The sequence below is a fragment of the Agelaius phoeniceus genome, chromosome 2 (genome assembly GCF_051311805.1).
Source record: "Agelaius phoeniceus isolate bAgePho1 chromosome 2, bAgePho1.hap1, whole genome shotgun sequence".
In the NCBI taxonomy this organism is placed as follows: Eukaryota; Metazoa; Chordata; class Aves; order Passeriformes; family Icteridae; genus Agelaius; species Agelaius phoeniceus.
The window spans coordinates 8365703-8390529 of record NC_135266.1 but is presented as its reverse complement, the minus strand read 5'-3'; the positions used below and the strand labels follow the sequence as shown (position 1 = coordinate 8390529).

The 24827-nt window shown below is 48.6% G+C and overlaps 1 protein-coding gene across 10 annotated transcripts in view; it reads right to left on the bottom strand.

The window, feature by feature from the left end:
* Positions 1-17891: 17891 nt before the first annotated feature.
* The window catches only part of BCOR (BCL6 corepressor), an 82167-nt gene continuing 75231 nt past the window's right edge, over positions 17892-24827 (bottom strand). For all 10 annotated transcript variants that reach the window (XM_077171690.1, XM_077171687.1, XM_077171696.1 and 7 more), the window contains 4 exons: positions 21759-21904; positions 20558-20635; positions 20196-20346; positions 17892-19017 (listed from right to left, as the gene is read on the bottom strand). In XM_077171690.1, the coding sequence (XP_077027805.1) occupies positions 18723-19017; positions 20196-20346; positions 20558-20635; positions 21759-21904 (670 nt within the window). In that variant the 3' untranslated portion in view covers positions 17892-18722. The remainder of the gene's footprint in view (positions 19018-20195; positions 20347-20557; positions 20636-21758; positions 21905-24827) is intronic.

Here is a 24827-nt window from a genome sequence, read left to right as displayed (position 1 = left end):
TATTTTCCTCGGTATGGTGAAAGAGCTAAACCTATTCTGGCAGTGTACAACTCCTAGAAATATATATGCATAAATTGTTTCTAATGAGACCATCTGCCTTTTATAGCCCCTTTGGAACTAAATAGTACCCAAAGACCACTCTGTCTTTTAGATATCCGTGGTCAGGAAGGCTGCTCCTAGCAATAACAGCATGTAGCTTTTTGCAGCTAGAGAAGCTTTTTGATTCCTACATTTCAAGATGTGTTTGTGTGTGCGTGCATGATACTGCTTATATTTGTTAAAGTTGTTAGAAATCACTGTCCCAAATCTCTTAAGAGATAGCATCTGGTAACTCATCTGTTAAATTAGTAATTTCAAAGATAACAGAAAGTTCAATCTCTCACTTACAGGGCTGGGGGCAGCTTGGCAAGGATTCTTCACCATGTCAGGATCTTTCTGTATTTGCAAAGAAGCAGCACTGTTTTAAAGGAATACCCTCAATTTAAAAGTCACAGCTGTGTTGCTCAGACTCAACATCTCACTTTGAGGTGCTCACATTTTGACACTGGTGTAAAAACTGTGTGACTTCCTGGGTGTTGTGTGCACAGCTCCCACTGAGCTCAGCATGCTGAGGACACAGTGGCTCAGCACCCCTCAGTCTCCAAGCAGCTGCTGTCCTGGTGCCCAAATCAGGCCTGGGAAACAAGTTTCTTCTTTTACTCATGTTTATAACCTCACATCAAGTACTACAAAAATAACAGGATTACCTGTAATTCAGCACTTGCCTGCTCCTTGCCTTCACTGGGCTGGAGCCGACTGACTGAGAATAGGGGAGTCAGGTGCTTTTCTTCACGTCAGGTTTTCTGTCATATCCCCTCTAAAGTCCTTCTATAGCAACACAGACCTTTAAAAAGCCTCCACCGACTGTTTGTTTGTTTGTTTGTTGCTTTACTCTGCAACCACGTGGATGCATCAGCTTTAGTCTGAGGATTTGTAAAGTCATGCTCCTGTGGTTTCTCTTTAAATACTGCCTGCAGTTTGTGTGGAGCAGACCTCAGGCATGTGCTGGGGACAGCCTGGCTGGGAGGGAGATCTGCAGGGCAGGGCAGGGTTGGGGTCACGTCCCCTGGCAGCTGCTGAGGCCAGCAGGAGGCCGGAGCCCTGGCTCCAGGCTGGCTCTGCCTGGGCATCCTGCAGGTGCTGGGTGGGCACACTGGGCAGGCTGGGTGGGCACACTGGGTGTGCTGGGCACACTGGGCAGGCTGGGTGGGCACTCTGGGTGTGCTGGGTACACTGGGTGTGCTGGGCACACTGGGCAGGCTGGGTGGCCACTCTGGGTGTACTGGGTGGGCGCACTGAGTGTACTGGGTGGGCACACTGGGTGTACTGGGCACACTGGGTGTACTGGGTGGGCACACTGGGTGTACTGGGCACGCTGGGTGTACTGGGTGGGCACACTGGGAGTGCTGGGTGGGCATGGCAGGGGCTGAGCAGGGTTAATGAAAGTCCTGGTGAAGGAGGAGGAGAGCTGCCCCTGCATGGAGGGACAGGAGGCCGGGCACGCAGCTCATGGAGCAGGGACACAGTGCTTCCACTGCTGAGGTGCTGAATGGAAAGGTCACCCAGGGATGGATTGGCTTGAGGCAGTTTCCCCTCCTTCCTGAGGAACCTCTTCCTCTCAGAGTGTGGCTTCAGCCCCAGAGCCCTCAGAAGCCTGGTGTGAGCACAGCCTCTCACCCTTTTTTGGATCAGCTCAGCTGAAATCCATGGGTGCCCGTGGGACAGTGCACAGGAGGGCTCTCCAGGCTGTACCTGGGAGGTGACCAGCCCTGAGGCAGTCAGATGTTTCCATGATACTCTGTCTTGAATTAAATATTCTATGCCAGGTCACGTTAATTAACATTCCATCTGTCATAACACAGCAGGGTAGTGAGCTGAGGTGGGGGGAGGATAAACACTTTCCTATTCACTACCTGCTGTTAATTAGAAGAGAAATTAAATAATAATTTTTTTTTAAAGGCTGCACTCTTTTTAAGGGTTGGTGGATCAGTGCTTTGTGGTAACTTAGCTGCTTTGGGTGAATCTAAGGTCTCAACTACAGCCAAGATTATTCCAGAACTTTAGTCAATGAGCTTAGTGCATATTCTCATCTTAATTACAGGCTGACAGTAGCCATGCTTCATACAGCTCAGGACAAATGCACATTCAGGAGGCCCAGGGCTGGAGGTTTTTTCAGTCATCATCTCAGATGTCTCCCTTTGAAATCTCACTTGCCCTATTTCCTCTCAGAGAAAAGTTTTGCTGGGAAGTTTGATAAAACTCCTTTGGTGTTTTTAGAGCTGTAGCACTTTGAAATGTATCTGAACTTTCCTTTACAGAACTTTTTTCTTTTTTTTTTTTTTTCCCTTTTTCTTTCTCAGCTCAAACACACTCCACAATTGCTTGGCCTTGTTGTGTACCTGTTTGAGGTAGGTTAACTAGCATAATAAAAATACTGATGAGTTAGCATCTCGCCCTATTTTCCTTTAATGCGGCAAAATCCCATTTTCTCTTCTCACACCACGTGTGCAGGAGTCACCACAGAGTTTGTTACTTTATCTTACTTTATAAACAAGCATTTGTACACAGAGTGGCTGGGAACAATGCCAGAGAGAGCTCTGGTAAGGGAGGTGGCTGTGCACCAGGAGTGTCTGCCACCACAGCCACCCAGTGTGAGTGTCACTGTGCCCCTGCCTCCTGCAGGCACCTCACACCAGGCTAGCCAGGCACAGGCAGCTTGGGGCTGCTGGAGACGCTGCTGCTCTCTTTGGCATGGCTGTTCTTGTAGTTTTATCCAGCCAGCTTTCTGTATTCCAGGTAAAAGCCTTTGCCAGTACAGAGCAGTGGTATTTCCCCACCTACAAAACACCCTGATGCAGACACCTTGTGACTCAGCTCTGGCACAGAGCTGGGGCCCTGGTAGTCTTTGTGCTGAGATAAGAGGATTTTCAAGATATGGGGCTTGGGGGGAGAGTTTTCTTCTCTTTTGAATATAATGGCTGGACTTGAGTTTGGTATTGTTTGGCATTGTTTCCAGTGAAACACACTTTGAAGCAGGACTTTGTTTTTATCTTGACAGGTTTGTTTGTTCACAAATAAGGAGCCTCTATCATCAGGGCCAGGTCTTCTGCAAATAAGTGTCTTAGTGTGGTTAGAAAAGGCCATACATACATAAAAGTTACCATCTGGTTTGTAAACCACAGCCCAGGGATCAGAGGGGGACTTCCCTTGCACTTTTGCCACGGCTCCAACATGCTTTCCTCAGGACTGGGCCACTGCTCTGAGCTATAGTACTCTTTGTGTGTTTCAATAGAAATGAGCAAGAGATCACATCTCAGTCAGCAAATGTAAAAGAAAAAAGTAAATTTTGATTTTTACTAAAAAGTAAATCAAGTGAGCAAATTGCTTCTGTTGCAAGGAGAACACTGGTGTGGCCAACATCACTGCTATGCACACAAATTAAATGTTGTGTGCATGAAAGGATGTTCAACCACAGGCAGGAAAAATAAAAGTTCAAAAGGAAATCCATGAGGAAGGCAGACCAAGGCCCACAGGAGTGGATGGCCAGAGATGCACAGGAGGGGAAGAGCCGGGATGGACCTGTGGGAAGTCCATGCTGGGTTTGGTCCCTTTCACTGTAATTGTGATTTGCTCGCGTGACAGAACCCCTGGAGGAGAAGGGAAGTGAGAAGACAAATGGCTACATTCATTTTCATGGGTTTGGGCACTGAGGGATGGAATCCAGCCTGGCAGAGCAGTTGCTGTCGAGCAGTGTTCCAGTGGGTGGGAGCACCAGGAGGAATTTTTACTCCTTACCAACTCCAACGTGAGTGGACTCACCAGAAAATACTTACCAGGGTGTGACTAAAATCAGAAGTGGACAAAGAGGGTCTTCCTTTGGCTGTTCTCTCTCAAGTACCACCCTTTGGACATAAAGAACACAATTAGAAGCTGAAGTCACCAGGGAATGTGTCTTCAGTGCAGACAACACTGGCAGATGGCTAGAAATAGCAAGGTCTCCAATAAACCCTGTGTTTAAATCTTAAATTTTATGTTACAATGTTACAAAATGTTACAAAGGTGTTCAAATTTGACCACAAGGATTGACAGGAACCTCTCTTGTGTTCCCCTCCTGCCTTTTCTTCCTGGTCTTCATCTCCATCTCTGTGGTGCTGCTCCAACCCTTCTGATTCTATTTTATCCTCTCTGCACAAAGACTCTTTTCTTTCAGGACTTGTCCCTGTTCCCTGAACTATTTTTACGAGTTCCACCTCGGTTTCTTTCCCCTCTGACTCACTGCTGGGAATCCTCCCCTGGATCATTCCTCCTTTTCTCATCCCCACAGCGTCACTCCTCCTCTGAGGAGGTCAGAGCAGGAATCGCTTCTCAATTCCTAGCTATAAAAAAAGTGATATCTTGGAAATCCAGTGCCTGAGGGCAGATTGGTGACTGCTCCTTTCAAAGGCAGAGCAAACAGAAATGTGTTCTGTTTAGAAATGTGGCAAATTTTTGAGATATATATGTGGGACCATTGTCAGTTTTTACTTCTTGGGGCACACCCAATGAAGCAAAAGCTTGCAAAAAATGATGACAAGCAAAAACTGCACCAGAGAACGTGTCCACTGAAACATGAATATTTTTAAATTTACCAAAGGAAGGGTATTTAGTGATATCCATTTGCCATAACTGCAGGCTTTGCACATTTCTAAACAGAAGGTGCTATCACTCAGAGGATTGTACACTGAAAGGGAAGGGGTCCTTCCTGTTTCTGTTTGGTCCCCCTGCATTGCCCTTGGCGTGTTCAACATCTGCCAAAAAGAACTGGGCACTGGGTGGGACCTGGAGTGCTTTTGACCACTTTTGACCACTTTTGACCCCCTGGTCAGAGACCAGCCACCAGCTCCCCCCTGGAGATGGCCACCTTCAAAGGCACAACTCCATTCCTTGCTGCTGCCTCCCAGCATTGCTCCTGCAGAAAGTTGTTGTCCTTGTCCTGTTGATAAATTTTTAAAGGCAATAAATCTTCACTTCTTTCAATAATTCATTTTCATCTGACCAGGTTCCAGGTGGGTGTTCAGGCTCTCGCTTTCTCCTGGGGCTGTGTGGCTGGCAAGGACCCTGTGAGCCCCAGGTTTGGGATCAGGGGCACTCACAGCCCTGCCCTGAGCCTCCCTGGGGGCTGCTCCCTGGGCTGCCTGGCTCCAGCTCCCCCAGCAGGGCCGTGCAGGGCAGCTGTGTCTTTAAGAGCAGCATCCCCTCGCAGTGCCATGCCTTTGGGGCCGTGCTCTCCCTCCCCCAGAGCTCAGATCTGCTCTCCACAGGATGCCGACCGTCCTCCTTGTCCCCTCCCTCCGGTGGGATGGCTTCCTCTGCTCTCGCTGTGATAAGAGTTTGTTTTCTTCTCCAGCATACCCTGGGCTAATACCACTCTCTGCATTTTTCTGCTTTGATACCTGCATTTATGTTCTGATTTCTTTCTCTCTCCTGGGGCCATTCTGCTTTTCTTTTCTCACCCAGAGCAGCTCTGCAGTGAAGACAGGTATAACTAATAGTACTGGGCTTCACCAATGAAGCAGAGTTCCATTTACCCTTTGCAGAGATCGCACAGGCAAGAAGCATCAGGCTAAGATTTATGTGGAACTGTTTGTCTAAATGGGCTTCCTACTTCCTTATTTCCATGGAGTGAGGAAGCCCCAACATCTGCTCTGTGCCTGATGCCACTTCCCATCCCACGAGCAGAAACTTTTCCCGAGAGACAAGGAGCGAGGAGTTTCCCAGGCTGGTGGGGATTTGGGATCAGGGCCTGTGTCTCCAGCAGGGAGATGGATGGGTGCAGGCTGTGGCTGTGCTCTGCCTCTCCTGCCTGCACAGAGCCTGCAGGAGCTGTGGGAATCCTTTGCTTCAGGCAGCTCCAGCTCCACTTGCTCTCCAAAGGGAAGGGGAGACCCCCAGCTTGAAGTCAGGCTTCTCAAAGGGCATGAGGGCAGAGGAGTGTAGGGGGATACAATATAAGAAAATAAAGGTGGTATAGAAAGTAATCTAAAGTAATCTCACCCCCTAAAGAGTTGCAGCTGAGCCAATTACTAAAGGTTGGGAACAGGCCTGATGTTAACAGGCCACACCTTAGCCAATGAGAAGAGTGTTATAAAAGAGTGGATTGGTGGGAACTGGAGTCAGCTGGCTACTGGGAGGATAAGAAAGAGTCAGTGCCTGGAGGAGCTGCCTACCAGAAACACCAAGGAGGTGCAAAACTCTGGCAACATGGAACCTCTGCAATATAATGACAATAGAACCCTTGCAATGTAATGACAACAGAGGAGCTCTTGTTTTGCTCAGGCATTGTGCATTTCCCATCCTCTCCAGAGAGAACCCCCTGTGCTGCCTCCATTGCTGCTGTTGTGCAGGGCTGATGAGAGAGGTGATGTTTCTCCTGCCCAAACTGTGGCAGCCTTGTCTCCTGAGGGACAAAGTGCAGCTACTGGAGAACAAGCAGCATGTGCAGAGCAAGCTCTCTGCTGCTGGGCACTCCAGGGGTTTGGGGCTGAAGGAAGAGCCCAGTGAGCCTCAGACCCATGGAGACCCTTCTACACCCAGGCTTCACCTAGGGAGAACTGCAATTTTCTGCCTGAAAGCTATCTGGTTTATAGTTTTTGGAATAAGACACACTCTTATGTGTCACATGTGGCCCCCTGCATGGCTGTTCAAGCATCCCAGCATTTTACTGTGCAGATACTCCTGCCTTCAGATGGAAGGAGATGTTGAAACTAATGAAAAATAGTCTGATTTTATACTAGACCTGTAACAGTATAATTCGAGAGGAATGTGTTAACTTTTGTTTTATTTAGCTTTGCCAACTTTCAAGTCAGCTCTCAAGCAACCCAGAAGGTTTCAGAAAATGTTTAATCTAACTCAGACAATTTCCTGAACTCCCTAACTGGACCACCCCATTTTCTGAAACGCTGCCAAAAGGCCTCAGTTGCTCACAGGCTCCTGCGTGCTGCTCTTTCACAACTCCTCACTGTCCTCTCGCCCATCTCCAGCCGTTGTGTGTGCCTTAATATAGCCCAGAAAGAGGAACCTCCCAGACCTCACTGGCAGTGCCTGATGGAGCAAACGCTGCCAGCAGGGCTGGGGTGCCTGGAGAGCCCCTGCCTCGGTCACTTCCAGGCTGTGCATGGCGTGAGCATGGACTCCCAGCCTGCTTGTGTTAATCTGCTGCTCCAGGTGTGCCCTGTCCACCTTCCCAGCCCCCCTGTGGCATGAGCTTCTGTCCCTAGAGAGCCAAGGGACGCTCCCTGTTGGCCCTAGAGGACAGAGCCTTTCCTCGCCCGGGCTTTGCTGTCCTGGTGGTGGTGAGCATCACCTCTGCTGCACACTGAACCCGTGCAGCTGTAGTGGCACATCCAGCACACAAAGGTGCCAGAGCCCTCAAAGATCCATCCTTCAGACCTTAAGGATTATTTATTTTTCCAGCAGAGCTGGAGCATTGTCAGGATCCAGGCTATCCCTCTGGCTGTCCTGAGCAGCCAAGACCCCTGCCAGGGGGCTCAGAGACCCTGGCACAGAGCCCAGAATGCCTGTGGGTTTGATTATGACCCATGGAGCAAATCACCAACCTTAGACGAAGATCTGCAAGCCATGACAAATTCAGCAGAATGACAGTGAATTTATCACAAGGTGAAAAAGTAGATTTTGGGGTTTTTAGAATGGAGGTTCAGGGGGCAAGATGGAGGGATCTGGGTGTGTCCAGCCTTTCTCCTTCTTCTTGGCCTTCATCTTCTGTTGTGATGTTGGCACTTTTAGACTGGTTTAGAGTAGAAGCTCACTGTCTAACGTAGGTGATAGGTATTGGAAAGTGATTGTAAACATTTGACACATAGTTTTTAGTATAAAGACATAACACTGCCCCGAGGGCAGGCAGAGTGCCTGGACTGTCTTTCTGAGCAGACCTCAGCAGGACAGGAGAAAGAATTTTATAGATAAGATACAATAAGCAACCTTGAGACTGAGAAAGGAAGAGCCCTGACTCCTTCTTCGAGCACCAAGCTGGGAAAAGAGACTTTGGAACTCTTCTCGGGGTCACTCTGAGCAGCAGAGACCCTGACAGAGCATAGCACAAAGCTGCAGTGAACTGGGGGTTTAGTCACTCCCTCACCAAGAGATTCTTGCTGTTTGGGGACTTATCATCATGTGATAGAAGTGTCCTCCTCAAACTCAGTTTCCTGCTCTTCTCCTGTGCTTCCCTCTGTTGTCCACCCACACTGCTGGCTCCAAGTAAGGGCAGTGAGCTCCCTAGAGCTCTCCCCCACCTACTCATCCCCCTGCTTTCCTTCCTCCCCTGCCTGCTTGCCCTGTCCCCTCCTGGTTACAGAGGAAGTGGGATGACAAGAAAAACTGGTTCAACTTTTCCAGGGATTTCTGGAGGAATTTGTTCCCTGGACCTGAACTTCAGCCTTGATCCGGACCTGACTGACTCATCTTTAGGATTTTTACTGCAAAAGGAGTTAGGCACCCACAAACCCAAATGAAGTAAAAACCTGGGGGGAAGAGGATAAAGACAGCAGTAAGAAAAGTGATTTAATGCAGCTTCTAGGGTCTGCAGCTTCTTTCTGGTTAAAATTGTCACAGACCTCACCAGAAGCCATCCAAAGTGCTGGGGCCAGAGCTTGGCTTGCAGCACAGTCCTGCCATGGGATGGTTAATCCCAGCAGGAGCTGGTGGTGTTCCCAGCTCCCCAGGCAGGGCTGCAAGAGGTGATGAAACCTCCAGGGTGCAGGGCTTTCCTCCCTTCTCCCATAGGAACAAACTTTGCTGCAGGAGGGACGCTGCCAGGAGGGAACAGTGATTTTCTGAAGGTAAAATATTGCCAAGGGCAGGGGCTTTCCTGGAGGCAGAGCCACCTGGGAATGGCAGAGCTGGGATCCACAGAATCAGGAGGGATGGCTTTCCTTGGGTCTTGTAGGTGAGGTGCATCTCTTAGGAGGTGACACCTCCTGCTTGCACTCATGGGAAGTCTCTGCTCTGATCAGCATGGCACACAGGGCTCCACAGCTCCAGAGTCAAGGAGTTATTGCTCAGAAATCATTTCCCTATCCTTCACAGAATTACTGCAGCAGGGAGAGGATTAACAGGTATGCAAATCACAGTGGAGGTGGGGGGAGAGCTATGCTAAAAAATTAATAAATGCCACGGTGGTATTGCTGTTCCAGCTCTCCGGTGCCTTTTTAGGAAAACTAATGTGTTTGTGGGGTGGGTGCAAGCCTGATGGGAACAGGGAGCCAAGAGCCAACCTTCCCCCTCCTGGATCTTGCTCTGGGTCAGGTAATAGGATTTCCTGCACAGCTGGAGCAGGAAGGAGCAGCCAGCACCCCCTGCACACACACACAGGCACAGCACAGCCCTGGAGATGCTGAGGAGGGGAGCTGGTAAATGCTGGCAGGAGCACGGCCAGAGCTGCCTGCTCAGCCAAGAGGGCGAGGGAAGGCACTCACCAGGGTCTGTCTCTGCTCCCTGACGCGCTGGGCTGTGCTGGGGCCTCCTGTCACCCTGCAGCACACGGCACCGGCTGCTGCTGCCGTCTGTCTGTCTGTCTGTCTGTCTGTCTGTCCCTCATCTGCGCTGGCCAGCAGGGCCGGGGCTGAGCAGGCAGCCAAACCCTGCTCCCCCCTGGGCACCTCCCCAGCTCCCTGCCCAGGTGGGATTCAAAAGGGAGGCAGCACATCTGCAGCCCCACCTCAGCCACCCCAAGAGAGCAAGCAGAGTTGCAGGGGGTGGCCAATGGCGAGCCAGAGTGATTTGAATAAGTCCCTCAGTGCCCAATCTCAATTTCTAAATAAGTCTGCTTTAAATTACATTGATTTATGATTCACATATTTTTATTTGATCAGTCAGTGGTTCTGCAAACCTTCAGGCGCTTTAGGTGTTTCTAATCTCTCCATCCTGTTGGATGGAGGCACCACTTGCAAAGGGCCTTTTTTTAACCCCTGAATCCACCAGCCACTCAGCCAGGATGGGCCAGAAACCTGTCTGCTGTCCCCTTACTGGGGCTCTTCTCCTGGTGTGATCATAATAGAGATTATCCAGCATCTCCAGGGATTATCCAGCACCTCTGGGGTCTCCTGCTGTCACACCAGGACACTCAACAAGAAACCAGGGTGAGGGTGTTTTGTGACAGGCCACATCTCTGGGAGTTTACATTTTAACATTTGTACCAGGAAATCAGGTCTCTCAGTGTCATGGGGTTAGAAAAATACCTGATAAAGAAATAAACCTGTCACATAAATTCACTTTATAAAGGACCAAGCCCTGCAGAAGTCTCTGTTGTGTGTTTTAAAATCTCCCTCACTCCTTCACAAACAGACTGCCTGGGACACTGCATTCCTGTGCACTTGGGAGCCACTGGCAGCAGGAGAGGGACCGTCCTTGGGGCTGTCTCGCTGTGATTCAGCCCCAGTGCTGAGCAGGCCTGCTCTGCTAATCCCCCACATCCTCATCCTTCAGCGCTGGCTGGGTGAGGGATGGGGCTGACTCACCTTGTTCTGCCTCTCAAGCAAAGCTGAGGGCCTGAGGAGCACCAGGAGTTACCACACAAAGCAAACACTGAGCAGGAAGGGCTTTAACCTGGTCGGGAACTTGGTGGGGTGTTTGAAGCCCTGGCAAGTCCAACGTGGGCCGTGTTTGAGGTGATCTGCAGCTGCAGAATAAGCCTGGGCAAAGACTTTCTGGATTCCCCCAGCCTGCTCTGCCTGTGCCCCATCTGCTGTGCTCACAGGACAGCCTGGGAGTGCCGTGGGTTCCTTCCCTCCCGGCTGCTCTTGTTTACTCTTAAATAACCTTGAAGGCAGAGACGCTGCTTTGTGTCCACAGAGCCCTGTGCTGGTGTGAGCTGCTGCTTTCTGGGCAGCAACACACCCTCCCTTCTGCAGGGCTTCCCACCGACCAGGCCCGACTCCCAGCCTCACAAAGCACCTTTCTGCTGCAGCCTATTTGCATCTCTTTGTTGATTTTGCTAATCAAGCTCACTCCTGAGCCTTTGAAAGCAGCAGTACTCAAAGGCACTCCATCTCTTTGGGCATGGCAGCCATTTCAGGAGAGGTAACCCCTTGGGGACCAGGCAGGTTTGGTCCCCAGGCTGTTCAGGGCTGTGTTGGGAGCACCAGCTGGTGGATGGGCACAGCATCCAGGTTTGGGAGGCACTGCCTTACCCAGCTTTCTGAGCCAAGGTAATGCCACACTGCCACCAAAAGGGCAACACTTCCCTGGCTCTCCCTGACCCCTTGCCCCGCTCCCAGACCCAGGCAGCACTGCCTCCTGCCCTTGCAGGGAGATGGGTTGTGTCCCACCCTGTGCCATCCCACCCTGAGGGGCTGCTGGCTCTATCTGCTGGGTTAGTGAGTGCACCCAGCCCCTGTGGGGACATTCCCAAGCACTGCCAGGTGCTGAGCTGGCCCTGCAGGGAGGTGGCTCAGACCCCCAGATGCTCACAGCAGCCAGTGGCAGCACAGAGAGGGTCCCTGGGCTGGGGAAGCTGAGTTGGGCAGGGCAGCCAGGCAGATACAAAGCCAGCCACCCTCATGACACGGAGCTAGGGGACAGAAGGATGAACTCACTCTGGAAACACAACCCCATCCCTTGCTTAACTGCCCATGGGCTGGCCCAGCTCAGAAAGAAGAACTACATTTGTGTAGACTGGCAGGTCACAAAGACACTTAAAAGTGATTTACCCACAGATGTCCTGAAGTGGGGAGACAAGTACCCAGCTTCAAACTACTTGTTTCCCTCAGTGCTTTATGCCATCAGCTCCAGCAGCTCAGCAAGGGAGCCCAAGCCCAGCCCCACGGAGTGGTCAGACACCAAATGCCCACTAAATTCCTGTGGGGCTGGAGGAACTTCTCCTCAACAAGCACCACAGACCACGGGCAGGACACGTGGCAGTGGCAGCCCAGGTCTCCCCACTGCCAGGGCTGGGCTCTGTGGTTACCAGCAGCACTTTGAGAGCAGCCAGGCCAGGCTGTCACAGGAGAGTCCCTTTGGCACATGTTAGCTCCAGCTCTGAATTTGCATTCTGTATTTGCCAAGGGTTATTAGTGTTGATCAGCTGTTAAATAATCTGCCCTTTTCATTTCAGGAGGCCTGTCAGGACTTGCCTTCACGAAGGCTTTGCTTAAACAGGAGTTTCATGGCATATTTGAAAAGGGTTTTCATTAGGTAGCCTTTTCCTTGAAATTTCGACAGCTACAAATACTAAACACTGTCTCTGACATCATGAGCATCTGCCACATGTGTTGCCTAACCCTCTACATGCTCAGTGTGTGGAAAAGCCTCAGCCCCAGAGCAGTGGAAATTGGGCTGCAGTCCCACTGGCACTCCTCACTGTGCCAAGGAAAGACCCGAGCCAGCAGATGAAGATAAAAGCAAATCCCACATCAGAAAATGAAATTATCCCCTGTTGGAGAAGGGCACTCTGAGCTTGCTGTACACAGCTTTTAAAAACAGCCTCACCCTGCTCTGCACCTGCAGGGATGGAGTCTTTGGGGTGACTGATGGTTGCATTTCAGCATCCTTGGTTTTATCTGCGCCTCTTCAGGGCCGTGCACCCTTTGCAATTAGCCAGGAACAGGAGCTCCAGAGCCTGGGCAGGCTGGGAGCACAGGCCAGTGGTTCAGGGGCTGCCTTGTGACTCACAAGGAAACAGCAGGATGGGGTAAGAACCACATTTTGTGGTTAGGCAACACCGTCAAAGGACTCTGGAAAGTCAGGTCAGGAATAAACCTCACTTCAGGACTGAGGGGAACTGCAATAACCAGCTGGTTTCCTCACATGTAATTATGCTCACTACCCTGCAAATTTTTAAAAGAGCCAGAAAGGAATGAAAAAGTGGATGTGGCAGTAGGGATCTGAGGAGGGGGTTGCTGTGCATACTGGATAGTCTTGAATAGCCCAGTAGAAAAAAAAGTTGTGCTACCTTGAGGGCAAAGGACCTTCTCTGTTACCAGCAAATGAATTAAAACACCTGCCTGCAGGACAGCCCCACATTCCACACCTCCCATTCCTCTCACCTGCAGGTTTTGAGTGCCTGTTGAATTCCAAGGGCTTTTCACCACGGTTCCTTCAGCACAGGTAGAGAAACCCTCGGCGCCAGGGGAGTCTGCTGGGGACATGCTGGGGACAGGGCTCTGCCCTCCTCCTCACCAGGGCTGGCCCAAAGCTGGTGTCTAGGTGGCACATCCAGGTGGTGGCTGCCTGCTGGCAGAGAAAAGGGGAAGCAGGGAGGTTCCTGAGATGGCCACATTTTCCTCAGCCATGCCCAGCAGGACGGGAGGGTGGCAGTGGGCACCACAGCCAGCTCAGTCGTCTTTCTCTCCCACCCCTCCTCTGGGGAGAAGAAACAAAAGTGACTGAAAACCAACCAATTTGGCTGTAATGAACCATAAAACATGGGATCAGCTCTCCACCTCTGGGTCACCTCGCCAGCAGAGTGCTTGGCTGTGCCTTGCTGGTGCTGCCTGTGTTACGGTCATCAGGCAACAAAGCCAGCATTTAGAATTGACTAATTGATTTGTACATTAAATAGGTATTTGTGCTCAATTATTGGCAGGTTTGTTAGTAGATTACTATTTAAACAATTGTGATATTTTAAATTACACGTTATTTTGTAGATGCATATTTACTTGAAAAAAGAGCGCCCCTTGCATCTATTAACATATTAAAAAGAAAATAAAACATTCAGGCTGTTATAATGCACAATGTGGCATTACTCTGGTACTTTCCCTAAGCTAGGGAAATCTTATTTGTTTAATAATAAGTTAACCATGAATATGCAAATCTGCATCCATGCAGTACCTCACTGCTGTCACTATTAATGAGTTGCAAATTAATGTGACAACAAAAGGAAAATCTATTTAGTGACAGATTTGTGGTTCCTACCTGGCTCAAGAGAGCAACCATCTACAGTCACGTCAGTCTGCTGGAGGAAAGTGTGCACATGGCGTGGACGGGGTTTTCTTCAGGACTGGCAAACCAGAAACAAGCAATGGATCTCTTCACCCCAAGGGCAGGAGGCAGTGCTGCTCCTGAAGATCCACCACACTGCACTGTGCCATCAGGGGAACCCATGCAAGGGGGAAATGCAGAACTAGCAAGGCTGATGCAGGTAGACATCATGGTGGGATGCTTAAAACTTCATCTTCTTCAGATCTCTTTGGAGATTTTTGTCCCTGACCAGCATTCCAAGTGAAACTTGGATTCCTGTCACCTTCTTCTGCTCCTCCTTCTAGCAGAAATGCAATGGTGAATGAGCACACTGAGAAAATATCTGTGTCTTTACAATTATGGCATTCAACTCTTCTCCCTTGTGTGGTGGTGCCGAGCCCTCTCCTACCACCACTGGCCTCATACTGAAATAAAAATATGTCCTGCAAAAAAATTTTAACAGAAAAAAATGCTATTTTTCCAGTTACCCTGGGTCTGTGCAAGTTTAAAGCAATAATGTGTGCCTTTTCCCTGTGCAAGCTGATGATCCTGAATGTTTACCAGCATCCCCACAGAGCCTGGGAATGGCAGCTGCCTGCACTTACCACTCCCTGATACATTAATGCTCAAATGATGGGTCTCCTCTATAGTTTCATTATTTAGCACAGAAATGAAGGGAGGAGCCAGCTTCAAACTCTTTTGATTCATGGAGTGAGCTTGGCTCCTGGGAGTAGTTTTTAAAATAATTTCCATTCTGCTCCTGCTAACTAAAACCATAGAATCATTAAGGTTGGGAAAGACCTCCAAGCTCATCAGGACCAAATGTTAACCCAGCAGTGACAAGTCCACCACTGAGCCATGTGCCTGAGCACCACATCTCCCCTTCCTCTGACCCTTGCTTGCCACTCACTGCCTCTCTGGCACAAGGCTCCAGCTCAGCCACCCCTGCAAAGCAGAAGAAATGAGGAGAGTGGCTGGAGGGAGAAATGACCCAAACAGGAAACACCCAGGGCTGCCCCCACTCTGCAGAACTCTTGGGTAAGGCAGGAAGGCAAAGGAGGGGTTCCATATTTTGGTCCTCAGCAGCATCTCCCAGCACTGCCTGTGCTGTGGCTCCCCCTTATCCTCCCTGCCAGGCAGCCAGCCTAGAACTGGATATTCCCTGGGATTTCCCAGCTAGCCTGGATCTGGGTATTCCCTGGGATTTCCCAGCCAGCAACAAGTGAAAGTTTGACAGAGGAACCTCTTTGAAGCCAGGCTCATCTGCCTGCTCTGGCTGGAAATAGGGTTTTCCCTATTGCACCACTGCTTGTCCAACACCTCCACAGGGCAGCACAGACTCCCAGTTGGGCAAATCCAAGTGGTAAGCAGGGGAAATTCAAGGAAACACCTTGGCTTTGTCCCCAACAGCATCAACACTGCGCTTTCACCTTGCAGAAGGCAAGTAACTGGATCAGCAGGGTTTTACCATCCCCAAAGGCTGCGTTTCCATTTCCTTATTTTTTTATTAACCTGGAGCAAAGCCAGCAGTGTGAAGCAAGCATGCTTGGCCCAAGCAGGATGCACAGGAAAGGGCTTTAAAGGAGAACAGTGTGAGATCAGAAGCTGAAGCTCTGAACACAGCCCCCACGCTGGCTGGAGCTCGCCCAGCCCCAGCTCTGGGCCCTGCAGGACCCTGACAGCCCCAGCAGCTCTGGGCCCTGCAGGACCCTGATAGCCCCAGCAGCTCTGTGCTCTGCAGGACCCTGACAGCCCCAGCTCTGTGCCCTGCAGGACCCTGACAGCCCCAGCAGCTCTGTGCCCTGCAGGACCCTGACAGCCCCAGCAGCTCTGTGCCCTGCAGGACCCTGACAGTCCCAGCAGCTCTGTGCCCTGCAGGACCCTGACAGCCCCAGCCCTGTGCCCTGCAGGACCCTGACAGTCCCAGCAGCTCTGTGCCCTGCAGGACCCTGACAGCCCCAGCCCTGTGCCCTGCAGGACCCTGACAGCCCCAGCAGCTCTGGGCCCTGCAGGACCCTGACAGTCCCAGCTCTGTGCTCTGCAGGACCCTGACAGCCCCAGCAGCTCTGGGCCCTGCAGGACCCTGACAGCCCCAGTGTGGCCAGTGCTTCATGCCCTGCTGGCACACTGCCATCTCTCCTCTCCCAAGATAATTCTCCCTAGGCTTGCCTCCTACACCTGTGAACCTCTCCCAAAGCACCCAGCACAGAGGCAGCCAAGCCAGGCTCCTGCTTCTCTAAACCCTCACACAGCGATGCCCCTTTAAAAAAGCACATCCCAGAGTATAAAAGGGTTGTGTTATGTCAAGGGACAGCACTGGGATCAGGTGTCCCCTGCCACAGTCCTATTTTTAGAGCACAGGCGCCTGGGGCAGGCTCACACACACATTACAGCAGCATGAGGCTGTTACTGTATTGAGCATCAGGCAGGAGCCAGCATGGAGAAATCCCAACTGTACCCGGTGGAGGCAGGGAAAGCTGACTAAGCAGAGATGCTCGTGCTCGGGATTCCTCGAGGAGGAGCTGGCCAAAAGAGGAAGCTGTGACAATCTTTTGTTTGCCCGAGGGGCTCAGGGAGAAACGAGGTGTGTGCCACACACCCCGGGAAGTGGCACCAAGCTGATTTATACCCAGCTCAAGCCATCCAAGCATTGGGCTCACACAGCTGATCAGATAAAGGTGTCTGTAACAATTGCTTTTAGTGTTGTTCCTTGCCTTTCATTTTCTGGCCCCCTTCTTTCTGGGAAAATCAGGGGGTGCAAGCAGATGGCACTGCAGAGTAGGGGTGTCTGTGTTTCAGTCCCTTACAAAGCTGAAGACTGCTCGAAAAGGAAATCCAGCGTGCACATAAAACCTGTGCAGGGGAGACCATCGTCCTCCTTACCCCAAGTCTGGAAAAAGGAGGTCGGCAGACATGTTAGGACTAAAAATTCCCTGTCCTGAGCAGAAATAAGACTTCAGCATCCAGCAGCAGACAGCTTTTGGACCCTTCTCTCACCTCTTGGCTCAGCTACAAAACCACCTAACCCACAGGAACAGCCCCACTGTAAAGCCACACAGCACAAATGTTTGGCAAAAGACTCAGCACACCAGAGAGGCAGCAGCCCTGAGTCTTCCCCTCCAGGGCACCGTCAGAAATGTTCTCCCTTACCATCAGCCTTCAGGACAATGCAGAAACTCCTTCCCAGATGCTTTTCCCAGACGTTTTTCCCAGACTGAGCAGGTGCTGTGCTCAAGATCCTTTGCGTGCTGGCCCTCATCAAAAGAGCAGTGCAGTTTAAACAAACACCTCAGTGGCAATTGGCTGTCATACTACTCTTAATAACAGCCCCTAATTAAAACTCAGGAGTTTGAGTTCACAGCCAGGATTTCCTTCCACAAGGGAAAAGCAGAGAAAGTCGCCCAAGCCCAGGGAGCCCAGCCTCGTAGATAGAAGTGCCAGAGGTGCACAGAAGTGACATTCTGGTCCTTGTCCCTTTAAATCCTCCCAAAATGTGCTCACAGGTTTAATGCTCCACATTAAAACCAAAGCATTTCCCCTGGTACTATTAACTTCCACTCTGCAGACTCCTTGAAAAGAGAATTCAGCCAATTGAAATTAAAAGGATGTCAAAGGAGGGAAAATGATGGAACCTATTCACAGTTCTTTAAAAGATGGTGCAGAAAGTATTGTGAACACCACTTTTAAACCCTTGTCCCACCAAAAGCACAAACCTGATGTTTTCTTGCAACATGGAATTTAGAAAGCCAATACAGACCGTACCCCAGATTTCATCAGCTGCTTGCCTGCACCTCTACCAGCCCTGCCCCACTTTGGAAACTCCACCCTCCTTTAATGAACATTAATGAGATGAAGCTCATGTCAAAACCAGGCACAGAGTTAATGGGAGTCACTTTAGCCTCTTCATTTCTCAACAGTTTTATTGCCTTTAAGAAAATTTTTGTAAAATATAAATACAAAGGCAGAAGATTTACTTACAAAGTTAAAACACAGATCTCAAACATAAACACACAATTCAGAAAATTTAGTTTATGTACAGTTTCAAGCAACTTCAACATATGTTAGTTTTTCAATATTTTACAAGGTACAGAAAAAATAGTTCAAAGTCTTCTTTAAATAAAGAGCATAAAATGTTTAAACATATATAAACAATCCGGTTTGATGTGTGAAAACTAAATTTCACAGCTTTTAAATTAGGATATAAAAGTTCTTACAATTAGTTGATGTGTATGGATATGGTTTAATTTATATTACAAACTATTGAATTATATTCAATAGTGCTTACCTGGCCAAAGCAGGTAATTCTGTAAACAAAAAAACCAAAAATAATATCACCAAGTGCCTTACCAAATTCTATCTCCCAAACAAGCCACACGACTTTGATCACATCACCTAGAAAAAGTATGTTCTGTGTAATCAGTGCTTTGCATGAAACAAAGTCAATGTGTGTGGGTGTGTTCTTTAAAAAAAAAATGTGTTCAGAGTAATAACAAACTTATCCCAAAGCCTGTGTGCATTTAAAGAAACATTATATAACAATTTTTTGTAAAAACTGATTGAAGTTAAAAAAAAAATTCTTCCAAAATCCATCCAACTGGAATTCAGATCTCTTATATAAAGGAAAGATATTTTCATATTTAATAGTGTCCTTTCTTTACAGAAACAATTTCATTTGAACACATATACATACAGATGTAGCTGTATAGAGCACTGTACATTAAAGGGCTGATGGTTCACCAGAGGATGTCGAAGGGAGGCTCCTCGTGCGGGTGCAACCAGTGGAGCTCGGAGCCCAGCAGAGTCTTGAGCTCACTTGTGAACTCCACCAAGTCCAAGAGCTCTTTGCTCTCTGGGTTAAAAGCTTCAAGGTCCGTAGCACAAGAGAACAACTGGCTGAGGGAAGTCTGTTTGTAAAACTCTGCCTCCGTGATGGTGACGACCTCCAGGTTGGGGAAGTTGCAGCGGAAGATGCGCGAGGACATCTTTAGTCTCTTCACCACGTCCGAGAGCAGGAGCCAGTTCCGTGGTCTGTGGGAGCACAGGAGAAAGGTTCCAATAACTGACATTAGGTCACAGGACTCCTGACTCTTCCCCACATCTCTGTGTGACAAACCCTCCCCGATCCCACGCCCACAAACAATCCCTCTGAAAGCAAGGCTGGTGCCCAGGTGTTGAAAATAACACATGAGCAGGTGTGTGTGTGTGTTTATTCAGAGTACTGCTACCTGCAGCTTTGGGAAGGGAAGATCCAGGATGCAGGGGCACTGGGACCTATAAAACCTGGGCTCCTCAGTACCCATGTGGGCCAGCAGCCACCCCTACTCAAGAGGGTTAGCCCATCTGAACCCAACTTTTATTTCACAAATAAGGAGATGGCTTATAGCTACAACCACAAAATTCAGCAGCCCTGACTTCCAGAGAGGCCAATATTAAATAGAAGTAACAGTAAGTTGTTTTTTTGTCAGATAAACAACACAGTTTTAAAATTCAATCTTTGTACTTGTCCACTTCAGGGGATTAAGTTAGATCCATCACCCATGTAACAAAAACAGTAAAACCCACACTCCTGCATGATCAGTATTTAAAACTAGCTGTCATCAAAATTGGTGCAAATGGTAAACAACAGGTCACTAACAAATCTAATTTATATCTTGAATATAATAGGTAACACAACTTTCCAGGTCTTTGCTTATTAGTAAGTATCACAGGATCTTCCCTAAGATACTTATTTGCTTGTTCCAATCCAGAGCTCTAAACCAGTTTTGCTACAAAGTCTAGAAAAGCAGTAATGGTGTGATTTTGTCATCCACAAAAGCATGTCCACTCAGCCCCAGAACAGAAAAACCCGTGGAATAAAATTAACACCGTACAAACAAACATCATACCCAAATGTAAGTGTTAGAAGCACTTCTATTTTGGGAAGTTATAAACAAGATGCCTGTCTGGGATGAGGAAAGGACTTTTTGTGTTTAAACATCACTTGTCCTGCTCTGGAATATGGCAGTAAAAACTCAGCCCTGGCAAATCAGCCTTTTCCCCTCTCACCTCCTATTAGTTTATTTCCAAAAAACCACCAGCAGTTACAGTATTGATCTCTCATTTATGTTACATAAACACAAACACTTTTTCCCCACCGACACAAACTGCCACCAGCCCAAGCAGACCATCCCATCTGTTTTTACTCCAAAATCTGTATTTGTTCTTACCCCTGAGAGAGACACACTTGGATGTTGTAACACGGTAAGGGAGGCTCATCCAAAAATTCAAATTCAAACACATCACTGAAGCCATCTTCATCTTCATCACCTGGGCCGGGAGGATTTGCCAAGACATCAAATCCAGACTCATCTTTTGGATCTAAATAAAATTGAATAAAGGTGCTAAGTCAGCAATGAAAAGGCTGTTGCAGGTCTTGCTTTTTTTTCCCCAATAACGTGATCTGTAAACAAAATCAGTTTGCTTCCTTCCCAGCTTCCTCCACCACAAGAACAAAACAGCCCCCACCCCCACGTGCCCCATGTTTTTAAAGTCTCTGCATACAAAGAAATAAAGGGCAACATTTGCTCACCGCACACAGAGCTGCCATAGAAATCCCAGTACAAACCAGGGTCATCAACACTTCGACCTTGCAGGTCAGTTAAATACTCTGGAGAGGAAAAAACAACAACAAAAACATACTGATGAGAACAAAAAGCTGGCAAGTCAGGAGACTGCACGTCACAGAGCCTCAGCACCTTCCATCAAAAAATCCCACACCGTACTCCTGGCACACATGCTGCAAACAACAGCATATATACACCATTCCCCCACATCAAATAATGACCCACCACATCAAATAATCACCTAAGGTCTAACAGGGACACACCCAACATTAAGCTTCAGATGCTGAGAGCAGTATCTTATTTTTGTGGAGATAGGGTGTACCCCATTTTTTGGCCTTCACAATTATTCTGGACACCAACTTGAGGGTGAAACTGTGGCCCCAAATGAACAGATGAAAAAGGTTTTTCTACACAGGTATGTTCAGAAGATGTAGTTCTTTTCTACAGATATAATCTGGGAGATTTACAAGCTGAATTGGTGAAAAGATACTGGGATCCAGGATGCTAGGAAGTCAAAGATACTGGACTTGACTTTACTGGAGTCCTGAAACACCTGTGTGCCTTCTGTACTGCACCATTTAAACAGGTAAACAGATGAATACTTAAACTCATGGACGATGAACACTGCAAACATGCTCAGAGGTAAGTTATTAGGGAATGCAAGTGTCTTCATCCAAAACTAGAAGGAAAAAGAACCCTAAAACCATGTTATAACATGGATATGTTTAAAGCCTTTAATATATTTTTACAGTATTTCAGATATAAAACAAGGCAGAACTGGCAAAACCACAAATAGTCTAAGATAAAAAGCAAGACCATGGGAAAACACGAGTATGTTTAACAAACAGCTATTTGAATTGGCAAGTTTCTTATTTTCATTTCAAGCAGAAAACTGAAGGCACTGAAACAGCCCACTGACCTCCTACCTACCTATCAAATCTGACAGTGCAATAATCCTTATGACTTATTAAGAGTTTCAATTAGATGGAGCCCCCAAGCATGGCTGTGCTTCCCAGCTGCAACCTCTGGGCTTTTGCAGGCAAAGAGGGAGCTCTGCAGCCCAGCCTACCCCACATCTCCTTGGCATGAAGCCACCCCTGCCAGGCAGGAGGGAACAAGCCCCCCATGTGCCAGGACCAGAAAGCCCCAAGCAGTGTGGGCACTGACCTGTGAGGAAGGTCTCCATGAGCTCACTGTGGGTCATTTTCACGATGGTCCTCCCAGAGTAGGTTGCAAGTGTTGGATCAGCACCATAGGACAGTAACAGGCGGACAATTTCCAAGTGGTCGTTTTCCACCGCGTCATGGATTGGTCTGGTGTGAAATAAAATAAAAAGCACAGAGTTACGTTTTGACTCAACAGTTTTATGCAAATATTTTTGACGAGAAACTTCTGACTGTAGATCAAAGCTATTTATAGAAAGTAACACTATTAATACAGCTGCCAATCATCTTGTTGTTGGTTTTACTTGCACATCATCCCCCTCCCCTCTTGTCTTCAGTCAGACTGCTCAGGGCACATATTTCTGTTACGTCTACTCCTTGCTGTACACATTTTGGAGGGACAGTAAAATAATTACAGTGCTGTAACAGAAAGCAGGAGTTTGTGTGAAGCCTCACAAACATCATTTTGCTGCAAGTCACTCTAGCGTTCCAAATCTCTGCCATATAACAGCATGTTTGGAGCAAGGCTCATTCAGCCTGCCTCTGGGCAAGCAGGGAAATCAGTTACCCGAAGCTCCTAAATTATGTACACAGAAATAAGTTATGAAAATTTGCTAGGAATTAAACTTCCATGCAGAACATCCTCTTTAAACAGTACTTGTAAATATATTTGCAGCACAATTCAACCCTTCTAATCAGAGAATAGAAAAACATGTTATTTTAAGTTGTAGTCCACCCAGAAATTAAAGCATTTCATGCGGCGTGAGCAATCCATACAAGCTCAACATAGATTTTGTGAGCCTTCAGAAGGATTATTCATTAATACACAGGCCTGCAATTCCAGGTTCAGAATTCCTTATCGCTAATTATAAATCGCATTAACTTCTGCCTTTAAAATTGATTATACGTAACGGGGAGTTGTCTGGAAGTAGAACATATTACCCTTCAGACTAATGAAGATGTGCTAAAATCCCATCTTTTCCTTAGACAGCAAGAGCAGGGAACTAAAAGCAGAGCCCAGTGCATGGGCAGTGATCGTGGCAGTCCAACTCAGCACAACGCTGCTCCTCCTTTGGGCTGTCAACACTGCTGCCCCAACGAGGCTGTCAAGGGAGCTCGTATGAAAAGGCAAGGAAGGACTTTCACCAGGATCACACACTGCCTTCCTGGAAAGCTTTCACAGTGATGTTACCAGGGGAAGTCGTTTGGAAGCACAGCCAAGTGAACCTCTCTGCTCCATCTCCAGATCTGCCAAGCAGCACTCGGCTGACAACCAGGGCTTCAACTCCCTCCTGCTGCCAGGAGGGCACATCCCACCACTCCTGCCTCTCAGGGCAATGTCCCCTCAGGTCACCACTGCTCTGGCATGACCTGGCACACATGAAAGCTCAGGACAGAGGAGGGGAGGATCAAATCAGTCAGAAGAGGATGGCACACCACCGTTTTCCCATCTATCACACAGCACTGGTGGTAGGAGAGGGAGGAGGGTGACTCTGGTAAGTCTCAGAAAGATGTCCCAGATGTATTTACTCCAAATACTTTCCACAGTGATTTAGGGTGACTGACATCTGCTCCATGTGAAGGGTTCTTGCTTGCATCCATCTTGCTGGAAAGCTGCATGTCGTATCAGTTTTGACATGTGCACAATTCACTGACTTGAGGAGGTGCACTTGGGGACCTGGTGGTTTGCTCCCTATGGAAAGAGGGTTTATCCCATGCTGCCTGCCTCCCATACACCCCATGCCACCAACAGATGAAGAAGCAGGTGGTCCTCGAGCTGCTGAGCACAGTCCTCAGCCCAGCTTGTGCCAGTCCTCAGACCCTTGGCAGCAGAGAGCACAACATGTGGACACCTTCAAAGCCCAACACACCACTCTTTGGAAAGCCACCTTCACATTTTAAGACCAGAGAGGTCCATGGGGATCACTGGCAAAGCATCAGGATATCCCTTATCAGTTTCTGAGGGAATGCCTCTAAAATAACACTGAACTGATGCCTTTGAGACAGACAGTGCTGGAGGAGCCAACATCCCCAGGATTCCCCTGCAAGTCTCACCCTCCCACCTCCACCTACTGACTCAGTGCTTCCCCACAGGGAAGCCTCACATCCAGGATCTGGTCAGTGCTACATCCCAGTGTCACATCCCAGGTGACACCAAGCAGGAGGCAACAAATCACAGAGGTTCTGACACGGGGGCTGCAGAAGTATCGAGTGTTTCTTGCTGTCAGCGAGCATCCGAGGCCTGAGCTGCTGGGTCATGGCACTCTGAGCATCTACAGCAGGAAAGGTCAGCCCTGCTGCAAACCCTCCTGTCCCCCACTGGGCATGAAGCATCCCTGGCTGAAAGTCTGGCATCAGGCACCAGGAGCAGATCAGAGGCTGTTGCCAAGTGCTGGCAATGCTCTTTCTCCCCCACTCCCTCGCTTTGCTGGAGTCTTTAATTTTCAACTCTTTTTAAATTTTATTTCAGAATTACGATTTTCTGGTTTGGGGAGAGGGTTGAGGAGTGTTGTGGGATTATTGGTTTGTGGGTTTTCTTGTTTGCTTTTGGGTTTGTTTTTTTTTTTTTTTTTAACTGACTTACCTAAGTGGCTTTTGAAGCAGTAATGAATTCAAGATGATCCCTTAACTTATTAAAAACAGCATCTAAATCACCGCCCAGTGTTCCAATTGATTTAACGACACTCAGACGAGTTTATTAAAGGGTGCCTGGGCATTCCCCAGGAAGGAAAAACTGCAGCACATGGGCTGTAACCCTGTGATGGAACCACCTTCTGCCTCCTTGCAGGTCACCAAGCCCAACGTGGGGCTGCAGACACAGGCAGCAGGGCAGGCAGAGGGGCAGGCAGAACCAGATTCGTCATCTCAGACTACACAGGGAGGCTGCCTGGGCATGAGAGGGAATTTATAGAGGCACGGGGAAGGAAAGGCGTAGTAAGGCAGTGCGGAAGGAGGAAGAACAATAAATAGAAGGAAGCAAAGAAAACACTGGCGGGGATGGGGGGGGCGGGCGGGGAAGGAGATTCCCCATAGATAAGTTAAGGGAGAAAAGGCCAAAACAGAGCACCGACAG